Raw genomic sequence first — 20,703 nt, 5'->3', positions numbered from 1 at the left:
TTTAGAAGAGGATTAGAGAAATATATGGAGGAGGAGAGGGCTATCGATGGCAATGAATCCTGCTTGCGGGTTTCCCTTTGAGGCATGTGGTTGGTGTTCCTATTTCCCAGGGACAGTCCTGGATTTACAGAAGTGGTTTCTGATCTGATCCCAGAACGTCCCGCTTTTCCTTCGGACGTCCCTTTTGTCATCGGAGAAATGTTGGAGGGATGCCGAATTAGAGAGGCCATTGGCTTGATCTTGCAGGCTCTTCTCGCGTAGTTTTGGGCTACACACCCCGTGGCCACTGCCAGGACAGGATGCCAGGCGAGATGGGCGCTTGGCCTGATCCAGCCGCGCTCCTCTTAGGGTGCTGTTTGGCAAGTGCCTGGGCAGACCAGCCTTGCTCATAGCAGGCCTTGAGATCTGAACCAACGCCCCCCGGCCCCCTTCCAGCTCTGAGAAGAGGCCCTCGCTGCTAGGGTCTCAGATGCCTTGCAGATAAAGTGACTCTCCTCCACCACCTCCTCCTTCTCCTCCTCTCCCCTGAACCAACAGCTGGATCCTGTCAGCCAAGAAGCCATACTTCTGGCCTGGAACGGGGCAGCAGTGATGGGGGGGGGAGCAATTAACTCCATCCCCTAATTGGAACCATCTGCGGTGCAGGGGAGTGTAGTCTATGCGACGACGGGACGGAGACATGTCTGCCTCATTAAGCGTGCATTGCGTGGGCGAGACGAGGCGTCCAGCACACCCAGGGCTCCAATCTGCACAAACACCATGCATAGCTGTCAACGTTTCCCCCTTTTTCAAGGGAATTCCCTTATTCCGAATAGGATTCCTCACAAGAAAAGGGAAAAGTTGACAGCAAAGCCAGAGGCGTGTTTGCTTCAGATAGCGTAGAGAACGACACCCGCCTCTCTTGAGCTGGAGCAGAGTCCCCTTCTTGGAAAATTGTAGTCTGCAACACACACACACACACACACACACACACACACACACACACCTCCTTTTTTTCCAGGCTTGAGGTTTCTTATTTGCAGCTTGAATCTTATTGATTTCAGCAGAGCAAAAGAACCAGTTTGCACATTTGGGGCAACCAAGTGGCAAAGACCTCCCTGGCTTGAGGGTTTTTAATAATAATAATAATTTTTAAAAATTATTTATATCCCGCCCTCCCCAGCCAAAGCTGGGCTCAGAGCGGCTAACAACAATAAAAGTAACACAGTTTACATAAAATCACAATCAATTAATTGATATGCATTCTAAAATCAATTCAAAATCAAATTAATGGCAACCATTGGGCTAGAGTTCTGTGAGGATTACCAAAGGAGGGGGTCAGGCTGTGCCTTGGCCAAAGGCCTGGTGGAACAGCTCCGTCTTGCAGGCCCTGCGGAAAGATGTCAAGTCCCACAGGGCTCTGGTCTTTTGTGACAGAGCGTTCCACCAGATCAGGGCCACGGCTGATAAAGCCCTGGCTCTGGTCGAGGCCAGTCTAACCTCCCTGTGGCCCAGGATCTCCAAGATCACTGCAGATGGTGACAGCAGCCACGAGAAAGCTGCAGAGGTAGCGCAGGATAGTGCACACCCCAGAAATTATCTCTTTCAGCTTCTGCCTTCTGGAAGAAGGTACAGGGTTATAAAGACTAGGACTAGCCACCTGAGAAAGAGTTTTTATCCAAATGAGATTTTGGTTTTAAACGTAGTCTAAGGTAGTTTCTGTGGGAGTATACTGTATTTAATTATGGGGTATCAGAGTTTTTAGGGGGTTAACCAGGCTGTGATAAGCTGGGATAGCAGGCTTGTTGGGTTTTGAACGTCTGATGTAGATTTTTCTCAATTTCCTTGTTCTGTATGGGACAATGACAATAAAGATTATCGTATCACATCGTATCGTGGAATGCCCTCCCATCAGATGTCAAGGAGATAAGCAACCATCTGACTTTTAGAAGACATCTGAAGGCAACCCTGTTTAGGGAAGTTTTTATGTGTGATGTTTTATTGTGTTTTTAATATTCTGTTGGGAGCCGCCCAGAGTGGCTGGGGAAATCCAGCTAAATGAGTGGGGGTATACCGTTAAATAAATAAATTATTATTATTATTATTACTACTACTACTACTTTTATTATTAACATCATCATCATCATCCCTGGTGGCATCTACGGTTAGGGCTAAAAAGTGTGCAGGCAATACTAAAACGCACATCTTCCTCCCAAAGAATCCTGGAAGCTGTAATTTGCTAAGGGTGGTAGGAACTGTAACTCTGCCAGGGTTAAACTACCCAAATTAAGGGTAGTTTTTAATAAGAGTTAAATTCCCTGGATTCTTTAGAGGAAGTTCACGTGCTTTAAGCTGGCATCAAATGTGCTTTAAACGGTGTGGCTCTTCCTAGATCGACCAGTGGGACTGACTCTGTATCTAAGGCAGCTTCCTTTATTCCTTTCACACTTCCCTTTCAGCCCTGCAAATGAGGAGCCTGAAAGAAAGCAAAGAGCTGATACGATTAAAAATAAATGCTTCCCTTCCTAGTCACCTGGAGGGAGATTCCCACTCATTCTTGGTGACCAGGACAGGGGCTTTCGCAAACCTACCTATCTCTTCTTATCCGCCAGGTGCAAACGGAGAGCGATCCCGCACCCCATCTCCCCAAAATTCCCCCAGACTCCACAACGAAAGCTGCAACATCGCCCCTCTGACGCCGTCCCAGTCGCCGGTAAGCAGGGAAAACGGGATGCGAACCAAAAATCGACCCAGTTCAGAGCAGTGCCCTGGGGAGGTTCACAGGCAGGGGTGAGGCTAAGTTCAGTCTATTACCTGCCATGTCCCTTTGGGTATTCATCTGGCCTTGTTTAAAAAGCAGTTGTCACAGCATCTTGTGGCAGTGAGTCCCAGAGGCCACCTGCAGTGTGCAAAACATGTCCTTTTCGCTTGTCTTAAGCCTGCTGCCTACAACAGTTCTCTGTCTCTTTCCCCCTTTCTCCCAGTTTTATTTACTTAAATGGGAAGCATTTTTTAAAAGTGAAATGTTCAGATTCCTCAATCACAGGGGGTTGATCTAGATGACCCTTGGGGTCCCTTCCAAGTCTACAATGCTAAAGCAATCCTCCACAATCTAGCCTGCGGTGGAACAGTGTGGGATTCCACCATCGCACTCTGAGCAATGGGTTAAGCCAGTCTTCACCGTTCAGGTGCCCTCCAGAGGGTTCAAACTACAAATCCTATCAGCCCCGGTCTGGGACTGATGGAAGTTGTCGTCCAAATCATGGGGGGGGGGGGGCAAAGGCACTGCTAAGCCCACAGATTCTTAGTCAGGTGTGGTGAAATTGCCCTCCAGGAACTGAATCCTCTGCCTTCTGTTTCCAGAGGAATGAAATCCGGATGCGCCAAACCACTCCCTTCTCTGTGGTGGTAGCCATTGACTTTGGGACCACGTCCAGCGGCTACGCCTTCAGTTTTGCCAGTGACCCAGAGGCCATCCACATGATGAGGTACGTGGCATTGCCGGGAGGAAGAGTCCTGCATCGCCGGACGGTTGGACTAGATGGCCTTTGGGGTCCTCTACGATTCTAAGAGGGTCAGAATGAATTCCCTGCAAGCCTCCCCCTGTGTTAAACATTCACCTTCTTAAAATCCCCCTCTGTGAGGTTGAAGGGTGAACTGTCAGGCGGCACAGGATCCAACCCTCAGGGCTGGTCGCCAGGAATGGATAAGACAAGGAAAAGTTCTTACCAACTGCTTTTTATTCAATATTCATAGAGAGAGGCTTGGGAATGCCACCTCTTGGAAGAATTGCATTGCCCTGAGTGAGTCTCCACCCGCTCGCTCTCTCATGCACCATCGCTACGGGTGCTGAAAAGTGCATTCCCTTATTCCGAATAGGATTCCTCGCAAGAAAAGGGAAATATTGACAGCTCTGCCTTTGAGCTCTTTGCTCTCCTACTTTCAAGGCCCACCGGGTTCTGGGAGAGGGAGGGTCTGGAATGCTTTCCAAAGACTCTGCGTCCGTCAGCTGTGCTTCTTCCTCGTCCTCTCCCATTATTTCCCAGCTTTCCCCCTCATCTGCCTCTGAGCTGTGACCTCCCTCAAATTCTGAACTGTAATCTTCTTCTCTGGAAGGGTCAGGCTGGGAAGGCGGTCCCCACCATGCCCAGACCCTGACATGAATTTTACCTGTACCTTCTCTTGCGGGGGCCCAATTAGTGCCAGTGCCTTCCGTTAAGAGTTTGGGTGTAATCCTTGAAGCCTCCATGTTACAGGTTAACAGGTTACAGCAACAGCCAAGGCGACATTTTTCCACCTCTGCCGCATCAAGCAGTTGGTCCCTTACCTTTCCCGCCCTGATCTGGCTACAGTGATCCATGCAATGGTTACCTCCAGGCTTGACTACTGTAATTCGCTCTACGTGGGGCTGCCCTTGAAACTGTCCCACAAACTCCAGCGGGTGCAGAATGCTGCAGCGAGGCTCCTCACGGGGTCCCTGCCATGGGAGCATATTCACCCAGTGCTTTTCCAGCTGCACTGGCTCCTGGTGGAGTACAGGGTCAGGTTCAAGGTGCTGGTCTTGACCTTTAAAGCCCTTTGTGGCTTAGGGTCCTCGTATTTATGGGACCGCCTCTTCTGGTATGCCCCCCAGAGGACAACCATAGTTTAGAGGTCCCGGGCCCTAGGGAAGTCCTCCACCAGGGCCAGGACCTTTTCAGTGATGGCTCCAAACTGGTGGAATGCTCTGTCCCATGAGACCAGGGCCCTACAGGATTTAACCTCCTTCTGTTGGGCCTGTAAGAAAGAGCTATTCTGCCTGGCCTTTAATTTGAATTCAGCCTGATCTTTTATTTCTCTTCTCTTCTCTTCCCTCCCCCTCCCCTTTTATGAAGATTACCCACTCTGAGACCCCACAGCTAATTCTCCCCTGGCCTCCTCGCTGGCCCAAGTAGGACCAATTCAGCCAGCTAGCCCTGGGGATTATCTAATGCTTATTAGATGGATCGCCCCTAAATTGATTTCTGAACTTTGAATTTTATTGTTATTCAAGTTTTTATGCTGTATTTTATGCTGCTTTTACAATCAAGTGTTTTAAATTTGCTGTTAGCTGCCCTGAGCCTGGTTTTTGAATCAGGAAGGGTGGGGTATAAATAAATTGTTGTTGTTGTTGTTGTTGTTGTTGTTGTTGTTGTTGTTGTTATCATCACCTGGGTTTATTGGTGGAGGGCCAACTGCCCTTACAGCCCCCCTGCCTGTGGACACCCCAGTTGTGCAACAGGTTGTGGACCAGTGAGAGAAGTGGACTGGGAAGGGTGTGTGTGACCTCTTTCAGTGAGTCCATGGACTGAATAGAGGGGCCTGGGTGGACACCACCCAGCTGTTGCATCTGTGGTTCCCCACACCTGTTTAGGACACAGACAAGTCAACCCACTTTCTGACCCCTCCTTCCAGGAAATGGGAAGGCGGAGACCCAGGAGTAGCTCACCAGAAGACCCCCACCAGCCTCCTCCTGACTCCGGACGGCAGTTTCCACAGCTTTGGCTACACCGCCAGGGACTACTACCACGACCTGGATCCCGACGAAGCTCGTGACTGGCTGTACTTTGAGAAGTTCAAAATGAAGATCCACAGCACTAGCGTGAGTTCAGCGGCTGAAGCCTCCTTTGGGGGCCATGCAAGGCACAGTATCCCCGACTGATGGGCTATGGAAGCAGTTTCAGGGCAGCCAACAAATTCCTCTCAGCCCTGAGGCTCAATATTTGAGCTCACAAGGACTGTTTGAAGGTGGAATGGTCGAGCCCAAGGAGGTTCTGGACTCTCTGTGCTGGACCCGGGGGTTAACCCAAGCAACGCAGTCCAGGTCCAGTCCCAAATCCGAGGAGTCAGTCCAACAGGGCCAAGGCAGGAAACCAGGCAAGGTCAGGCACAGGATCTCAGGCAGGATCTGGCATACAGCAATGTTGCTCCCACAACCTGGGGCAGGGTCCGGCAGCCTTTTATCTCTGTCGGGGTAACGGTCGGTCCTGATCCCCCGGTGACTCACCTCCCTGTCTCGCCCAAAGGCGAGCACTCCTCCTGCGAGTACTCAGCTCTCTCCTTCTCTCAGACCTTAGTCTCTGCAGCTCGGGAGACGTCGGTGGGTTACTAGACCCAGGGGCCGCCTCAGCCTCCCCTGACCCAACAGGTAGTGGAGCAGCTGTAAGTGATGGCCCAGCTGGAGGCAAGGAGGTAATCCCCACATCTGGAGCCAGGGCAGGTTCGGGCCCCGGACTCGGCCTAGCTGGTGCTTGTTTCAGGGGAACCTGTGCAGACTGGGGCTCTTCAGAATCAGGCCCCAGACTCGGTTCAGATGCCTCCTGAGGCAAAGAATCCTGTGCAAACTGAGACTCCTCCAGCTCCGAGCCCGAGTCCCAGGCCATCACACCCTCCTTCCTTGGAGGTTTTTAAGCAGAGGTTGGGTGGCCCTCTGTCAGGGATGATTTAGCTGAGATTCCTGCATTGCAGGGTTTGGACTAGATGGCCCCTGCAATGCAGGGATCCCAGCTAAAGAATCCCGAACAGATGCCGATCCAATCTCTGCTTAAAAACCTCCAGTGAAGGAAAGCAATTTGTGCAATTTGTATCCACGAGGCTTCCATCTATTCTGCTGTATTTATTTTGCAAGATGTTTGTTGCATTCTTCGTTGAGAACAATGCAACAAAAGTGACCTTCAGTTTTCAGTTGCCCACAAGCCTCTCCTGGACACTGGGTGCTCTTTATCCAAAATGAAAGCAGCTTCTCTCAGTTCTTTGGTTTTTTTCCTTTCCAAAGAGAGGTGTGATGATTGGTGTTGATATCTCAAACTCTGAGACGACCAGGAACAAGTTAGGCAGGTTCTGATAACCCAAAGGCAGGAGCTGGTGATTCTAACCTGTTTGTGCACATCTGTTTTGTTAAGAATGCCATGTGAACACTTTGAATTAAGCTACTTAAGAGGAAACCCGTTTGCCTTCAGGGAGATTCTGTCTGTTCCATTGGGCCATGACACAGATAATCTCCCAGGTGATCTTCAAACTCCCATGTGCAATTTGCAGCTGATGGCCATGTTGGAATATGGATAGTTGCTAAGAGAAGATTTATTAGATACTGTCCTTCTTTCCTCATGTTTGTGAGTTCAGCAGAATGGCATCCCTTTCCATCTTAAAAGGGCAGCTTAGATAGGCTAGTTTTAGCGTTTAATTTTTGTTTGCTTTTTTATTAGTCCCAGTCTCAGTCAGTTTTATTGCACATAGCCAAAGGCTGCCGCAATGTACACAGAATTATTTGACAATTAAAAGAAAATATACTGAATTGATAAGCTTTTTTTATTAAAGATTTTCTTGTTTTACAAAAGTGTTTGCGATGTCTCTCTCGTGTTTTTCCCCCCATGTAACATTTTTACAGATCAGTTTCATTTGTTGAGACATTAGGAATTCGGGATGCTTTAAGGTGGACTGGGTTCTCCTAGCATTACTCCATCTCCCCCTCTTAAAATAACAATCAAAAACAAGGTAAAATTACATTTACTCACTCAGAATACTTCTTGAAGAGTAACAGAGCAGCTTTGCTCAGGCGGGCTGAAAAGGACAATTCGGTTACAAAGACATGCTTAAGACTAGCTTAAAAATGGAGTTGCAATGCCCTTGGGGAACCTGGCAGTCTTTCACGGGGTGGTGGTCTAGGTGGAAGCATGCAGGTGGAGAAGGGAATGTTTATGAGAGGCTCAAGGGGCCTGTGTATATCCACTTGAGGCTAGAAGCCAGCAGGAGTCCAGGTGAGATGTAACAAGGGGGCAGGGCGTGTCGGTGGGAGAAGATCAGGACCCTGGTCAGTTCCCTGTGGAGAAAGCCTACAAGGGAAGAAGCAAAGGACAAGCTTGCTTCCCTGCGTGTCCAAAGCCAAGAGTGGGACTTCATAGCCCTGAAGCTGAGAGGGTTTCACCATGGAAGGACCATGGCTCAGTGGTAGAGTGTTTGCCTTACAAGCAGAAGGTTCCCAGGTTCAATTCCTGGCATCTCCCATAGGGTTAGAGGAGACTCCTGCCTGGAATCCTGGAGAGCTGCTGCCACTAATAATAATAATAATAATAATTTATTTATTTATATCCTGCCCTCCCCAGCCAAAGTTGGGCTCAGAGGGGCTAACAACAGTAAAAATAACAAAGTTTACATAAAATCACAATAAATTAATTGAAATACATTCTAAAATCAATTCATTCTAAAATCAATTCAGAGTCAAATTAATGGCAACCATTGAGCTAGATTTCTAACCCCTATGAGAATTACAGAAGGGGGGGGGTCAGACTGTGCCTCAGCCAAAGGCATGGTGGAACAGCTCCATCTTGACGAAGACGGGGGCTGTTGAATGAACTGAGGGCAATCCATCTCTGTTTCCCTCCTCTTTTGCTAGGACTTAACCATGAAAACCGAACTGGAAGCAGTGAATGGGAAGAAGGTGCAGGCTCTGCAGGTCTTTGCCCATGCTCTTCACTTCTTTAAGCGACAAGCACTGCAGGTAAGGGAGGGGGGGAGACACCCAGAGGTGCATGTCCGTCATCCAGAGAAGTCACACAGAGGCAAAATTTGGCTGGTCGTGAAATAACTTTTTCCAGTTGTCTGGAGAAGGCATTTGACCGGCTGGTGTTTCTCCTCCACCGTAATAATTTGTTGCAGTCTCCTTTTTAGCCTCTCCCACAGTTTCTTCCCCACTCAGAGACCCTCCGTTTGCTAATATTTCTTCTTCGCAGACTTGGGGCCCCTGTAGATGGCAGCTCCTTTGCAGGGGTTTTCTGAAACATGTTACTGATGCAATAATAGTGCATTCGAGGTGGGTTTATACACCGGACATCATTCTGCTTGATTATATTTTTAAATTTTTACTTTTATTGGAAATTTTTTACAACATAACATAAACCCCCCCACCCCCCCAATACAGAAATCCACCCTCATTAAACATGAACATAACAAACAACAAGCATAATATACAACAATACAAACACCAAATAAAAGACTTCCTTTATCCTGGATCTGGTCTCCTTATTTCCTTCTTATAAGCTGTTTCCTTTATGAATAATTATTAAGGTTTTTCTAACTATAACTTAAATATCCACAAAGTCTCTTGCAGACATTAAATGAAACAAGTCCAGGTATGAATTTTAGGGCACTGTTTTATTGCATTTCCCCCATGCTTTTTGAAACCCTTGTCTAGTGTGATCTCTAATTGCCTCTGTTAATCTAGCCAGTTCTTCATTCTGCTTTATTAGTTCTTCTGCAGTGCTTCCCCCAATATTATTGCACTGTTGCCCTCTGGAGGGGCATCCATATTGCAGCTCACCCCCCCCCCCCAATTACTTGTGTGCTGCAATTAGGCTTGGGAAAAGCCCTTTGTTGCAATAGAAAGCTTTTTTTCCGTTCTAATGCAAGCAGTGAACAGCAAGGTGAGGGAGAAACACTGTGGGATGGGTTTGCAGGCCCCCTGTGCATGGAGACACACGCACACATACACAGCTTGGGACCAGAGTAGCCACCTTCTCCCCATAAGCTTGCCTGATCACGAAGCTCAATCAGCTACACAGGCCCTTCTCCAAGCTGAGGTAGGTGCCAACTGGATAAGCAGCCTTTTCAGTGATGGCCCCACATCTCCGATATCTCCCTCTCCAAACAGATTTGGGAGGTACCCACAATATGGCAGTTTCCAGGGCTGGTGCAGCACAGAAGAGTGACTGGATTCAGGCAGCACCAGGGAGAGGTGGGCGGAGAAGAGAGAAGAATTGGTGTTTGGGTGTCACAGGAGGACCTTGAAGGTGGTGGTCCAAATTGTGTGGAAGAGGCAGCATTTGGGCTCCACTTCAGGCAGCAAAATATCATGGGCTGGCCTGGGACCTGGCTGCCAGGCAGCTATCTGCATGTTACCTTGCAACAATCTGCTTTCCTTCCAGTTAGAAGTAGCAGTGAATGTCAGTGTTTGGAAAAGGAAAAGGTTCTGATCTCCTTTTTACTCCTTTGCCTAGTCCTCAGACCTTAGTTGGCACAACAGAGTCTTTGAGAGAGAGTATTCTTGCAGAGTATTGCTGCTTTTATTCTTAAAAAGTCTTCTTTTCCAACCACAACTGACAGCTTTTACAAACACCAAATGCAACCAGCTTTCTACCATCCATCCAACCAACCCAACACCCAACACTAACATTGACCCCTCTATATATACAGGTACAATTTGGTGAAAGGTTGCATGAGTCATTGTAGACCACTGACTTATGCTGACTTAGTTCTTTTAGCATTAAAGAAACAGTAGCCAATTTTTAGCTGTGACAGTGAATAAGTTTGCCTCTCCTTCCTATGGCTGCTCCCTTCTCCCTCCGTTTCTTGGAGCCAGTGGAGAGTCAATTCCTCCTGCTTTGTTCCCTGTGCCTTGCAGGAACTCAAGGACCAGTGCCCAGCCTTGCCAGAGAAAGATGCCATCCGGTGGGTGATCACAGTGCCGGCCATCTGGAAACAGCCTGCCAAGCAGTTCATGAGGGAGGCTGCCTACCTGGTGAGTGAAAAAGCCAATGCTCTTCTAGGCTGCATCAACAGAAGTCTAGTGTCCAGAGCAAGGGAAGTCATAGTACTGCTCTCTTCTGACTTGGCCAGACCACACCTGGAGTCCTCCTGTGTCCAGTTCTGGGCACCACAATTAGAGAAGGATGTTGACGAGCTGGAATGTGTGCAGAGGAGGGCAAGCAGGATGATCAAGGGTCTAGAAGCCAAGCCTTATGAGGAATGGTTGAAGGAGCTGGGTATGTTTAGGCTGGAATAGAGGAGACTGCGAGGAGATATGATAGCCATCTTCACATATCTAAAGGGCCATCACATGGAAGATGGGGCAAGCTTGTTTTCTCCTGCTCTGGATGGTAGGACATGAACCAATGGCTTCAAGTTACAAGAAAGGGGATTCCGACTAAACATTAGAAGATAAGCCATTAAATAGGCCTGAGATGGTATTGTTATAGATGTTGTTGGGCCCAGTGATGGTGTTGTCTGGGTGTGTGTGGCAGCAAAGTTGGCATCTGGGTTTATTGCAGGCTCTGGTACCAGTGTCCATGTTAACTCTGGTTGTTGTATTATTGTGGGTGAGGAGCTGTTTAAGATTGGGTGGCTGTCTGTAGGCAATGAAAGGTCTTCCTCCCAGAGCTTGAGAAAGAGAACTGTCATTGTCTAGGAGATGTTGCAAATCTCTGATGATGCACTGAACTGTTTTAACTTGGGAGCTGTACAGTGGTACCTCGGGTTAAGTACTTAATTTGCCCTGGAGGTCTGTTCTTAACCTGAAACTGTTCTTAACCTGAAGCACCACTTTAGCTAATGGGGCCTCCTGCTGCCGCCGTGCCGCCGGACCATAATTTCTGTTCTCATCCTGAAGCAAAGTTCTTAACCTGAAGCACTATTTCTGGGTTAGCGGAGTCTGTAACCTGAAGCGTATGTAACCTGAAGCATATGTAACCCGAAGTACCACTGTATGTGATTACTAGTGGTGCTCTGTTATTTTCTCTTTTGGGTCTGTCTTGCAGCAAGACCAAGTGTTTCAGTTCAGGAGTTTGGCCTTCACACAATAAATTCAGGATGTCAGATGCCTGCGAGACTCAGGCCCCCCTCTGTGGTTTTGGCTGCCATTGAGCTGTTTTTTCTTTCTTTTTTTAAAAAAAGTATGGTTTTCAGTTATATACGGTACATTTCAATAGTTTTGCAGTCATTTTAACATTTCAAAACTCACCTTCTTTCCTCCTCCTTCTGCAGTTCCTTAAATTTATTTTTATCATTTCCTGCACATTTTAAATTAACTTAAGTTATTCTTTTATTAATCTACATTAATTATATACTCTTGTAAAACTGCAGGTTGTTACAATAACCCTGCCAATGTCCTTATCTGTTTACAATTTGTTTGTAGATATTCAATGAACCATTTCCATTCTTTTATAAAAAAGTTTGTTATCTTGATTTCTTATTTTTCCGGTATGTTTTGCAATTTCTGCATATTCCAAAAGTTTTTTTGCATCTATTCTTTTTTTCTTAGGATTTCTTCTTCTTTCCATTTTTGGGCAAACAACATTCTTGCTGCTGTAAAATGCTCCAACTCAGACCCTCAAAGCGTCGCTATTTTCCAGGGATATGCCTGATTTACATAAGCAGTACCAGTTTCTGATTTTATCTTGGAATGTCCCCCTTTTCCTTAGGATGTCTCAATTTTCATTGGAGAAATGTTGGAAGGTATGGAGTTGTCAGACCCCTGAGCCATCTGAAGGCAGCCTTGTATAGGGAAGTTTTTTAATGTTTAATGTTTTGTTATGTTTTTATATGTGTTGGAATTTGCCCAGAGTGGCTGGGGCAACCCAGTCAGATGGAAGGGGGGGGGTATAAATAGTAAAACTACTGTTATGGAATAGGACATCCCTATTTTCATCAGAGAAATGTTGGAGGGCAGCAAGAGTATTGTTGGCCCAGAAATGGAAGCAAGAAGAAACACCGACAAAAGAAGAATGGCAGACAAAATTAATGGACTGTGCAGAATTGGATAAAATGACAGGAAGGATTCGAAACCAGAGATTTACAGAAGATTGGAAGTAATATATGAATTATTTGAAGAGCAACTGTAATCAACAAATTGCGCTAGTAGGACTACAAGACGTTTTGTAAGGAGGAATATATGAAATATTGCAAAGAAGAGAGACATTAGTTAGGATATTTAAATGTAACAGTGAAAGTATGAAATGTAAATGAAGTGGAAAAGATGGGGAAATTTTCAGATGTGATTGATGGAAGTCAAAAAATTGTATTAGATATAAAAGTATGTTTAATAATTGTTGAAAATAAAAAAAAAATTCCTTCCAGTAGCACCTTAAAGATCAACTAAGTTAGTTCTTGGTATGAGCTTTCGTGTGCATGCACATGAAAGCTCATACCAAGAACTAACTTAGTTGGTCTTTAAGGTGCTACTGGAAGGAATTTTTTTTGTTTTGACTATGGCAGACCAACACGGCTACCTATCTGTAATTGTTGAAAATGATATGTTAAAAAACTAATTTTTTATATATATATATATATATATATATATATTTGCTTTCGTAGATTTTCACGGGTACAGGAATGCAGGTTTTGGTGTCCTCGGGTGTCTTCCCGTGTAAAAGTTGGGGTGTCTAGGCGACGTTTCGACGAGGTCTCACTCGTCATCTTCAGGCTGGTGCTTTCGGCTTCTTGTTACTGGAACAGAGCGGGATCTCAATGTTTGAGTTCCTATAAATACTGTAGAGGGGGTGTGGTGTCTAGCCTCCAATGTTCTGGGCAGAGAGGAAGTTCCCAGGCTAGTGTGCCTTTTCTTCTTTTGTTCCTTAATTACTTGAGAGATACCTTGAGTGATTTCTTGAGTGATATCCTGACCCACCTAAGTGGTACTCAGGATATCACTCAAGAAATCACTCAAGGTATCTCTCAAGTAATTAAGGAACAAAAGAAGAAAAGGCACACTAGCCTGGGAACTTCCTCTCTGCCCAGAACATTGGAGGCTAGACACCACACCCCCTCTACAGTATTTATAGGAACTCAAACATTGAGATCCCGCTCTGTTCCAGTAACAAGAAGCCGAAAGCACCAGCCTGAAGATGACGAGTGAGACCTCGTCGAAACGTCGCCTAGACACCCCAACTTTTACACGGGAAGACACCCGAGGACACCAAAACCTGCATATATATATATATATATATATATATATAGTTTAGTCATTTTGTCGTGTCCAACTCTTCGTGACCCCCTGGACCAGAGCACGCCAGGCCCTCCTGTCTTCCACTGCCTCACGCAGTTTGGTCAAACTCATGTTTGTAGCTTCGAGAACACTGTCCCACCATCTTGCCCTCTGTCGTCCCCTTCTCCTTGTGCCCTCCATCTTTCCCAACATCAGGGTCTTTTCTAGGGAGTCTTCTCTTCTTATGAGGTGGCCAAAGTCTTGGAGCCTCAGCTTCAGGATCTGTCCTTCCAGTGAGCACTCAGGGCTGATTTCCTTCAGAATGGAGAGGTTGGATCTTCTTGCAGTCCATGGGACTCTCAAGAGTCTCCTCCAGCACCAGAATTCAAAAGCATCCATTCTTTGGTGATCAGCCTTCTTTATGGTCCAGCTCTCACTTCCATACATATATATAGGGGAGGTGTTGGAGGGCACGCAAACTGCCTTGCCCAATGAATTCTGCTCTGCATATTTCTATGGATGATGTTAATCACTCCTCCAGGAGCCCTCCAGGAGATTTTGGGGCTGTCTTCTGCAACGACTCCTTCCTCCCAGTGACCTCCGTTCTCTTTATTCCTCCAGGCTGGGCTGGTTCCTTCGGAAAACCCTGAGCAGCTCCTGATTGCGCTGGAGCCGGAAGCAGCCTCCATCTACTGCCGCAAACTCCGCCTCAACCAGCTGATCGACCTGAGCTACAAGCCCCAGGCCAACGGACTCATGTCGGATCTGCCCATCGATTCCAGCTTCAGGCAGGGTAAGACGCAGGGATCCTGCGCTCTGGGGCAAGCCAGTGCAGCTGGTATGTGATCCCGCGGCGAGGACCCCGTAAGGAGTCTCGCCGCAGCATTCTGCACCCGCTGGAGTTTCTGGGTCAGTCTCAAGGGCAGCCCCACGTAGAGCAATAATCCAGTCTGGAGGTGACTGTCGCGTGGATCACAGTGGCTAGGTCAGGGCGAGAGAGGTAAAGAGCCAACTGCTTAGCTTGGCGGAGATGAAAAAATGCCGCCTTTGTTATAGCTGCAATCTGCAGCTCCATGCAAAGGGAGGTGTTGAAGATTACACCCAAACTCTTAACGGACGGTGCTGGCACTAATTGCACCCCCGCAAGCGATGGGAGAATATCTTGTGGCAGTGAGTTCCACAGATGGTATGTTAATCTTCTACCCAGCTCCACCCAGTTTTCCCTCTTGGGCCGCCTATTCTCTGACGGAGCCGTTTTAAAAACAGTAAGAAAAAGGGGAAAGCATCCGAAGACAGTGGTTTAAATTAAGGTTTCCACGCATCTGGTCTTCATTTGATTTTATTAGCAGAACAAACCACAGTTAATAAAGAGCCTGTCTCACTGCAAACAGCTTTGCAGAGTCTTCTTCAGCTCTGCCTGTAGGAAGGAGAGCGGAGGGAGCCTTTCTTGAGTCCACCAGCGAGTGCCACACCTGAGGTTTCCAGGATTTGAATCACAATGCCCCCCCTCTCCTTCTAAGCAGAAGTATTCAACCCCTCTCTCAGATCAACAACCTTAGGACCCTTTCTGAACACAAAACCTGGACTGCCTCACAAAGCAAAGGCATTCTGCACATGCTCAGGAAGGGGGTATTGTACAGTGGTACCTCTGGATGCGAACGGGATCCGTTCTGGAACCCCATTCACATCCTGAGTAGAGCGTAACCCGTGACTGCGCATGCGCGCAACGTCATTTTGAGCATTTGTGCATGCGCGAGCGGCGAAACCCGAAAATACTTATCCCGAAGCTATTTCAACCCGAGGTATGACTGTACGTACAATTACTAAAACCCAGCATGGGCTTCTCAAAAACAAGTCATGCCACACAAATCTCATTTCTTTTTTTTGATGGAGTTACAAGCTTGGTGGGTCAGGGGAATGCTGCAGACATAGTGTATCTTGACTTCAGCAAGGCTTTTGACAAAGCCCCCTATGACCGTCTTGCAAGGAAGCGGGGAGGTTTTTAAGCAGAGGTTGGATGGCCATCGGTCACGGATGCTTGAGCTGAGATTCCAGCATTGCAGGGGGTTCGACTAGATGTCCCTCGGGGTCCCTTCCAACTCTATGATTCTGGGATTCATTTATCCTGACATTTATATCTTTCTTTTTTCTTTTTTTTAATTTGAATTTTATTTATTTGTTAACATTCTTATATTACATTGGTAAAGGTTTTCATATTATATTACAGGACTTACTATGATATAATTTCCAACATGCATACAAAAATTATATACAAATTTTATATACCTAGAAAGAAAATGAAACTAAAGAAAGAACAAAGAGAAAAAACAAAAACAATTCCCCTCCAAAAAAAAAATCATATACATACCAACACACTAGACTTCCTGTCTATCCCCTTCTCGGTGGTGGCGCCCGCCTGTGGAACACCCTCCCACTAGATGTCAAAGAGCAACAACTACCAGACTTTTAGAAGACATCTGAAGGCAGCCCTGTTTAGGGAAGCTTTTAATGTGTGACATTTTGGTGTATTTTTAATCTTTGTTGGAAGCTGCCCAGTGTGGGTGGGGAAGCACAGCCAGATGGGCGGGGTACAAATAAATTGTTGTTGTTGTTGTTGTTGTTGTTACTGTATTATTATTATCTTCCTCCATGGGTCGTGCAAACTGCTGTTTTGAGCAAGGAGACGCTGGGGCTGAGTTTATGGAACCAAGCAGGGTTGTGGCCCAGAACACTGGTCTAACCGCTTCACTACACTTTGTACATGTTCAGAGGCACTGGGCCCAAAGGGCCAGAACAAAGCTAAGCCCTCCCTAGGTGTGAGCTGAGGCAAAACATTTCTCTTTGTGGCTCAGGCTGAGTGGCTCAGGTGACACGCCTTCCGAGTTACGATACGATAATCTTTATTGTCATTGTCCCATACAGAACAACGAAATTGAAAATCTACATAAAACATTCAAAACCCAACAAGCCTGCTATCCCAGCTATCCCAACCTGGTTAGCCCCCTAAAAACTCTGATACCCCATAATTAAATACAATATACCGTATTTTTCGCTCTATAGGACGCACTTTTTCCCCTCCAAAAATGAAGGGGAAATGTCTGTGCGTCCTATAGAGCCAATGCAGGCTCCTTGGCTTCAGGGATAGCAACGCGAAGCCTCCAAAGCGCAGAGGGAGCTCTCCCTCCACACTCCGGAGGCTACGCATTTCGCTGAAGCCTGGAGAGCGAGAGGGGTCGGTGAGCACCAACCTCTCTCGCTCTCCAGGCTTCAGGGATAGCCCCTGAAGTCTTTGGAGCACAGCGGGAACACGCGCTGAACTCCGAAGGCTTCAGGTTCCTTTTACTGAAGCTGGGAGAGCAAGACTCTCTTGGCTTCAGCGAAAGGAACCCAAAGCCTTTGGAGCACAGTGCGAGATCCCGCTGTGCTCCGAAGGCTTCGCAACCTTGCCGTCGCTCCCGGACCTGTTCTGGGGGCTGGGGTCGGGGGAAGCTCGGGCTAAAAACAAAGCCAAGACAGCCAGCGGGATCCATCCCGCTGGCTGTCTTGGCTTCTGCCAAAGTTGCCAAAGAGGTTGCGTGCGGCTAAAGAGGAAGCCAAGACAGCCAGCAGGATGGATCCCGCTCGCTGTCTTGGCTTCTTTGCTCTTTGGGGCTGGGGGGGAAATACGATTTTTTTTTCTTGATTCCCCCCCCCCTAAAAACTAGGTGCGCCTTATGGTCCGGTGCGCCTTATAGAGCGAAAAATACGGTACTCCCATAGAGACTCCTTATACTGCATTTAAAACCAAAATTGAATTTGGGTAGAAACTGTTTCTTAGGCGGCTAGTCCTAGTCTTTATAACCCTGGACCTTCTTCCAGAAGGCAGAAGCTGAAAGAGATCAGAGGGATTTTGGTTTTCAAATGCTGTCTTCTCCAAAAGTGACTCTGAGGTGCTAATCTGAAGGATCTGTGCATACTTGTGCGAGAGGCAAGGTCCGTAATTCTAAAGTAAGGCTTCTGTCTTGAAGCCAAGGGAGGGAAGCCGGAAGCCAGGAAACTCTCAAGAGGGAAGTTGTGGGGAAATGGCCTGTTTCCTGAAACCTTGGCCAGGTCAGGGAGCTTCCCTACATCTGTTTAACCTTGGGGGTGGCGGGAGAAGGCTAAATGTCCTCAGCCCCACCACAGACCATCTGGCCTGCACTGCAATGCTGCTTTTACCCAAGGCGCTCCAGATCTTGCTCGTGGCGACTCCAGAACAACTCCAGATTGCTGAGCATTGCTTCTGGACTTCTCGGGAGCATTCCCAATCTCCCCATTTCCTTGCCCAAACGATTTTTGCAACCATTGGTCCGATGGAGGAGTCACTCAGATCTTGAGTCTCTGCCTCATTTATTAGGGGTGTTAGCTGTGATTCCTGCATTGCAGGTCATTGGACTAGATGATGATGATGATGATGATGATGATGATGATGATGATAATTTAGATCCCGCCACTCTGGGCGGCTTCCAACAAAATATTAAAACACAGTAATGCATCAAACATTAAAAGCTTCCCTAAATAGGGCTGCCTTCAGATGTCTTCTAAAAGTCTGGTAGTTGTTGTTCTCTTTGACATCTGGTGGGAGGGAGTTCCACAGGGCGGGTGCCACAGCCGAGACTCTTGGGGGGCCCCTTCCATTTCTACAGATCCATTCAGCGCTTTTTCCAGGGGGGATGCAGGGGTACGCACACCCCTACACATTTTGTGTATCTTTGTACTTTTGTCTATTTACAGCCCAAGCTACCTTGCAGGGTTGTTTTGAAGACGACATGGGGAGGTGGAGAGCCGTACGCCACCTTGTGCTGCTTGGAGGAATGGCAGAATATAAATAAATAATAAAGAAAAGAAAAGAATAGGAGCTGGATAGCTCAGTTGGTTATGAGTGTGGTACTGAGCCAGTGTATGGGAGCCAGTGTGGTGTAGTGGTTCAGAGCGGTGGACTCGTAATCTGGTGAACCGGGTTCGCATCTCCGCTCCTCCACATGCAGCTGCTGGGTGACCTTGGGCCAGTCACACTTCCCTGAAGTCTCTCAGCCCCACTCACCTCACAGAGTGTTTGTTGTGGGGGAGGAAGGGAAAGGAGAATGTGAGCCGCTTTGAGACTCCTTTAAAGAGAATGAAAGGCGGGATATCAAATCCAAACTCTTCTTCTTCTTCTTCTACTGATAATGCCAAGATTTTAGGTTCAATCCCTGTGTGGGACAATCACATAATCCTGCATTGCAGGGCATTGAAGATCCTCAGGGTACATTCTATGATTATAAAACAAAACAACGAAGGGATTATTCCTTTCCTCTGTGTGTTTTCCCCATCTTGCTGCTGCCTTACTTTCCGATTTGTCTCCCTGCAGCCCGGGAACAACTCCGCCGTTCCAGACACAGCCGCACCTTCCTGGTGGAGTCCGGGATGGGAGAGCTCTGGTCCGAAATGCAGACAGGTAGGAAGAGCCAGTGGAGCAATTCATTTTTCTCCCCAAATTTTCCCCCCAAATTTTTTTATTGATTTTCACACAATTACAAACAAACAAACAAACAAACAAACAAACAAACGTAAATCATAACCTTATTAAAGTTACACTTACTAACATTGTTAATTGACTTCCTCGTTTCCCCTTGGTTGAATTTCAATGTATATCCTTTTAACAGTTTTCCAAATAAAGTTCTTATAAATTTAACTTGAACAATTAACATCCTTGATTCTTTTCGTTTCTAGATTAAACATCTGAATTCTTAACTTAACTTATGTAAAATAAAATCCTAAGCCAATCAAGTACCTGCAAGCTTTTTCCAATTAATTTAACTTAACAGATTTAACTAAATAATCATTAAATTTTGTCCATTCTTCCTGATACACCTCCTTCTTCTGGTCGCGGACTCTTCTGGTTAAATACTCTAGAAAAGGGGGCTCTTTATATGCAGCTTTCGTCGATTTTAAATCGGCTTTTGATCTAATACCAAGGGATAGACTCTGGGAAAAGCTTGGCGCTACAAACATAGATAAACGCTTATTATGCCTTATTCGTGGTCTATACGAAAACACCAGGGTGAGGGTAAGATGCGATCGGTCAGGCCATCTAACTAAAGAAATTCAAACGCACTATGGGGTTAAACAAGGATGTGTCCTCGCGCCAACGCTATTTAATTTCTACATCAACTCTCTAGCAGTAAATATGGCGAAAGAAAATGCCCACCCTCCCAAACTGGCAGGTTTGCCCATCCCGGTACTTCTGTATGAGGACAACGCAGTCCTACTCTCCTTTTCCTGCGTTGGCTTGAGGAAGCTTTTGAGATCACTTGCTGACTATTGTCAAGAGGAACAACTATCAATAAATTACAGCAAATCTAAAATTATGGTGTTTTCAAAAAAAAGAAGGAAACACAAATGGAGAATAAGTGGTCAACCTATTGACCAGCTAGCAACTTTCAAATACCTGGGAATAACTTTTCAGGAAAGGGTCTCGTGGCACCAACAGATGAAAAACGTCATTGCCAACGCAGGAAGGGCCAACAAAGCCCTTACAAGATTTTTTCACGGGAAAGGGGGTAAATACGTTCCTGCAGCCTCCCAGGTTTTTGCTGCAAAAATACTCCCACAACTCACTTATGGATCCCAGGTTTGCAGTTTTAAAAATTTTGCACCTATGGAGGCATTTCAAACAAAATTCTATCGGTGTCTATTGGGGATCCCCCCCTGTGTATCTAATATAGCTGTCCGCTTAGAAGTTGGACAACCACCCGTTAACGCACGGTTGTGGATTCTAAAGATACACTATTGGTTAAAACTTATTTTTTCCCCGGCCGGTTTGGCTCCTTTAACACTCTTAGACACCTTTCATTCTACCTGGAAAGCTTCCCTGTTTGAAAAGATAAGAAGCTTAGGATTCTCCCCGCAGATCTTGATAGCGGCAGGATATGAGAGAGCCAAAAGTCAAGTGCTTCAATGCATTAGGGACATAGAGTTGCAATGTCATATGGGCAAAATGGATAAACATGCCA

General features: G+C 46.6%; 1 protein-coding gene across 1 annotated transcript in view; it reads left to right on the top strand.

The window, feature by feature from the left end:
• HSPA12B (heat shock protein family A (Hsp70) member 12B) overlaps positions 1 to 20,703 on the top strand; it is a 52,188-nt gene that overhangs the window by 18,979 nt on the left and 12,506 nt on the right. The window contains exons 3-9 of the mRNA XM_083757108.1: positions 2,592 to 2,692; positions 3,343 to 3,467; positions 5,413 to 5,599; positions 8,390 to 8,494; positions 10,394 to 10,510; positions 14,312 to 14,483; positions 19,059 to 19,145. Coding sequence (XP_083613234.1) covers positions 2,592 to 2,692; positions 3,343 to 3,467; positions 5,413 to 5,599; positions 8,390 to 8,494; positions 10,394 to 10,510; positions 14,312 to 14,483; positions 19,059 to 19,145 — 894 coding nt within the window. The remainder of the gene's footprint in view (positions 1 to 2,591; positions 2,693 to 3,342; positions 3,468 to 5,412; positions 5,600 to 8,389; positions 8,495 to 10,393; positions 10,511 to 14,311; positions 14,484 to 19,058; positions 19,146 to 20,703) is intronic.

This window comes from Podarcis gaigeae (genome assembly GCF_964106915.1).
Source record: "Podarcis gaigeae genome assembly, chromosome: 9".
NCBI lineage: Eukaryota > Metazoa > Chordata > Lepidosauria > Squamata > Lacertidae > Podarcis > Podarcis gaigeae.
This window is presented reverse-complemented; position numbering and strand designations above follow the sequence as displayed.